This window comes from Branchiostoma belcheri, unplaced genomic scaffold (genome assembly GCF_001625305.1).
Source record: "Branchiostoma belcheri isolate BF01 breed outbred unplaced genomic scaffold, Haploidv18h27 scaffold1251, whole genome shotgun sequence".
In the NCBI taxonomy this organism is placed as follows: domain Eukaryota; kingdom Metazoa; phylum Chordata; class Leptocardii; order Amphioxiformes; family Branchiostomatidae; genus Branchiostoma; species Branchiostoma belcheri.
The window spans coordinates 1-4,287 of record NW_017802660.1 but is presented as its reverse complement, the minus strand read 5'-3'; the positions used below and the strand labels follow the sequence as shown (position 1 = coordinate 4,287).

Sequence of the window (4,287 nt, the reverse complement as noted above, 5' to 3'; positions counted from 1 at the left end):
GGATTACACAAAAGAAGAGTGTGACGACAAAGAAACAGGTATGGCAAATGCAACGACAACACTGTCGACAGTCGCGGAAGAACTTCGGGAACTGGACCTGATATTTAGGAGTGGATCTGATCTGGATTTTGTTGAGAAGGGATACGGACGTAAACTAATTCAAGGCTTGAGTACTCAAAACAACATTTTGGAGTGTGAGGCCTTGAAAAGTCTAGGAGATCTGTACCTGCAGAAAGCTAAGATGAACGATAATAAAGTAGAGAACTTCTACAAAGCATGTTCACTCTACACAGAACTCTTACAATACTACAAAATTAACGAGGAGAAGCAAGTTCTTCAACGTCGAATCAGTTATGCAGAGAAATGTACGAAACTGGTACATAATCAACTTGCTCCCAGAAATTCAGGCAATACGACATTGGCTGTATCCATGACATTGCATGGCATAACAGAGAAGACAAGGATTAAAAGACACGGTATGATGCCATTGGTTGAAAGTTATACAGAATCCTTTGTAAACGCTATCGTGGAAAGAAATCAACGTCTGCAAACAGAATCGTTAAAGAGTATCGGAGATCTGTACCTAGAAAAGGGAAGGGTTGGTAAGGACGAGGCAGTCTTCACGAAATCAGCCGGTCTGTACCGAGCGGCGCTGGACCGCTGTGAAGATTCAGACGGCAGAGAAACTCTGAAGCATCGCATCAAGTACGCGGAGAAAGTACGAGAAGTAGAAACAAGGGTAGGAATCTGACCTCTTTTCCTTTTTCGGCTTTACATACTATATATTGACATATTTTCCATAGATGGATCGTCAAACTTGTTCAAGTGGAAAAGTTGCTGCAAAATATTATATCTTTTGACTTTATTTTTAAATCATTGATTTACATATATTGTTGAATTGTTGGTTAAATATTTATTGCTAATTAAAAGACTCACATGTCATTATGTATTTGACGAAATTGTTCTAGAAAGAATTGTGCTTTTAGTTCTTCTTAAACTATCCCCCTTCCGCTTCACAGAAAGCCAGGAAACGCCTGAAAACAGGCCCATCACTGAAGAAAGTTGGAAGTGACAACTGCCTCACGTCTCCTCCCATGTCGTACGAACAGCACATACAGAAGGGCTGCAGGGCTCTGCAGGCAGGGGACCTGGACACGGCAGAACACAACTTTGCAGCTGCACTCAAGGTCGTCCATGTGAAAGGTATGTCTTTGAAAATACATGTCTAGAATCGATGCCCCTTGGTGCAGCAAGACAAGACTAGGAAATGTTATTTTTGGTCGTTAGTAATTGACATGGCAAACAAACGTACAGTAGACTGCAGTTTCGCAACCTCACCCGACCTCACAGCTTCAACAAAGGATGTTGCAAAGAAAATATCATGAAGGTTTTACAATTAAGCCCCTTATCTGCACAAACTATTTCTTAGTGATCGTCTTAACCCAAAGAGGCGAAGGCTACTGTAGCATGTTCTTATCTAATTATCGCAAAAGCAAAATAGGCCATGGTTTACGCCTAAACGCCGCATCCCAATCATTGACTGCAATAGAATTTCCTGATACTATGCAAATGAGGTTTTCATTTACATGTTTCATATGGTGTTACTTTTTTTTTCAGTTTAACATGTTTCACATTTTGGATCGCACTGCAAAATCCTGTCTACTATACTATTAATTATACTTAAATTAGCATTTAATTATGTCAATTATCACTAAAGCTATCGACATACAAAATATTAATTTCCTGATTAACTTTCCTTAAAGTCCTGATCATAAATTCATTAATTCAGCCTCCAAAACAATTCCCAACCCACTTCTCAATCAGTCTCTTCGCGCAGTTCCGAAAAAATCTCCTACGGGGCTTAAGCCTACGCAGCATTTTGGACATCGTAACCATATAAATTCAAGATTACGAGGGATCAAAGACAAAAGTCATGTTGTAGTACGCTAGGGGACTCATATACTATCGATTCTTCAGTTTGTCAAAACCTACCAATATTGTAAAGATCAATCCACAACTTCTCCAGTCATCCTGCTTATAAATAGAACACAAACGTAGCCCGGAAAACGTATCCTGGTCAGCGAAGGTAACAACTTGCAATTTTTGTTTTAAACAGAATCAAATACAGGTCAGCACTGGAAAGAAGTAGAGCCCATTTGCAAATTGACCGATGTCTACCTGAAGAGAGGAATGCAGTCCAAAGACGGAGGTGATTTCACCAAGGCTACAGCACTCTGTAATGCAGCACTGGTGAGATCCAGGGAAGAAGACAGAGAAGATATCGAGCAAACGATTCATACGATAACTCAATCGTTTGTTAAGCACGTCTTAGGTTTGAAATTAACGGTACCATGCGATGACATAAAGAAACACAAATCACAGTTATCGGAATGTCGTGACTATGTGGCAGAGGAGATGAAAAGAATTGAGAAACGTGTAGATCCTTACTGCCTTGATGAAGATGACCCAAGTATTATTGAAGTAGAGAGGAAGAGAGCAGAAGCAATCAAAGCATTGTTTGACACTATTGTTCATCAAAGAAGAACATTCATAGCCAGCCTTGTAGGTGAGTGCATACAGGTAATGGGCCCCCCTCCTTGTAAGTACGCCATGATAGGACTGGGTTCACATGCCACAGGGCTGGTAACGCCCACTGCACGAAAAGTGGGATTTACCACCAAGGTAAATGTGATGTAAAGCCGGGTAAAGGTTACATTTACCAGTGATTTACCAACATTTACCCGTCGGTAAATGTGCAAATTTACCCGGTATTTACCTGCATGGTATAGGTGGTAATGTTTGCCTTATTTACCTACATTTACCGGTTTCGTGTAAATACGTATTTAGCGAGATTTAACGTGCGCGGTATTTCTCACATATATTTACCGAGATTTACCATATGGGGTATTTTTCACATGCATTTCAGGCATTTACCGAGATTTACCATATGGGGTATTTCTCATTTCAGGTATTTACCGAGATTTACCGAGCATGGTATTTCTGACATTTAGTTGAATTTACCCGTATTTACGCGTACATGCCCTTACCAGAACGTCTTGCCATATTTACCCCCCTTTACCCATATTTCCTTAATTACGTTGTATCACTCCCCTGAATTACATACAAGCACAGGAAATGGGTTCTGGGCAGAACTCAGAAATATTTATTTAAAAAGCATACAAATTAAACATAAATTGGCAGTTACCTTTTCTAAAAGGTATGCAAATAAGCATTACATACAAGTAAGTAAAAGTTATACGTACAAGTTATGCACTTTTTTCTTATAATGTTCAAATGATCAATGACCACCTGTGTTGTACTAACAACACTCAAAGACATATACATACACATACAACATAATAATAATAATAAATACAAGCAGCATTTCTCATGAACACACAGAATATCAGCAGACACAATCTAAATATATTATAAATATTATAATTCTGTACTAACACACAGCCTTTGAGAAACTAATACATTTGGTTTAACATGTACCAGGAAAAGTTGTCACATGTTCTATGGAAAATCCATACCAACTTGTCACCCTTAACATGTCATTATATCCCACATGATAAAAAGCTTGAAAACTATTCAAAGAAACATTGACATAACAAGGAAATTACAAAACTGGCTTGTGATACATTTTGTATATGGGTTGACATTCAGTGGAGCTTACAAAGCCTTGCATTGTTTTGCTCTTTTTCCACAATATCAGTGACTTTTTGCGACACAATGTAAAATGTATCATTGTCATCATATTACATCACTGGAGATTGGAACTGGAATACATTTTACAGTACACATTCTGGTAAGGCTAATATAGTAATAAGACCTTAATAGCTTGTGTCGAATCATCTGACAACCATCAGACACAAAAACAAATCTAAATGTTTGTCAAAATAAGGCAAAATACAGTAACCTATGGTCTCTACATGTATCAATACTGACCACCTGAGGCACATGGCACACCACAATGTTAACTTTTGGGAAATATGTTGTAGAACTGCTCATGTATAAACAATCCTATCCACATCTGACTCCACTGCTGCCATGCACTCTGGGTAAGGCTGTCTGTTCTGTGTTTGCATGTTGGATGTCTTGGTGTTGATTTGGAGTCCTTCTTCGGAGTCAGTTCCTGTATGATTGAACAAAAGTATCATTAAACATTGATTCACATCACTGAGAAACATGTCACATGATTATTTACGGTGCAACTTACAAAAGCACTAACTTACTTCAAGATAGCATTTACAAACATACATGTATACAATCTAAACCAAACAT

At 38.5% G+C, this 4,287-nt stretch overlaps 1 protein-coding gene across 1 annotated transcript; it reads left to right on the top strand.

Annotated features, from left to right (window-relative positions):
- Positions 1-40: 40 nt before the first annotated feature.
- Positions 41-1,203, top strand: LOC109463416 (the record flags this gene model as incomplete). The annotated part of the gene is made up of 2 exons (XM_019760235.1): positions 41-739; positions 1,020-1,203. Coding segments are annotated over exons 1-2 (883 nt in total), but the record flags the coding sequence as incomplete, so codon positions are not given.
- Positions 1,204-4,287: the final 3,084 nt, after the last annotated feature.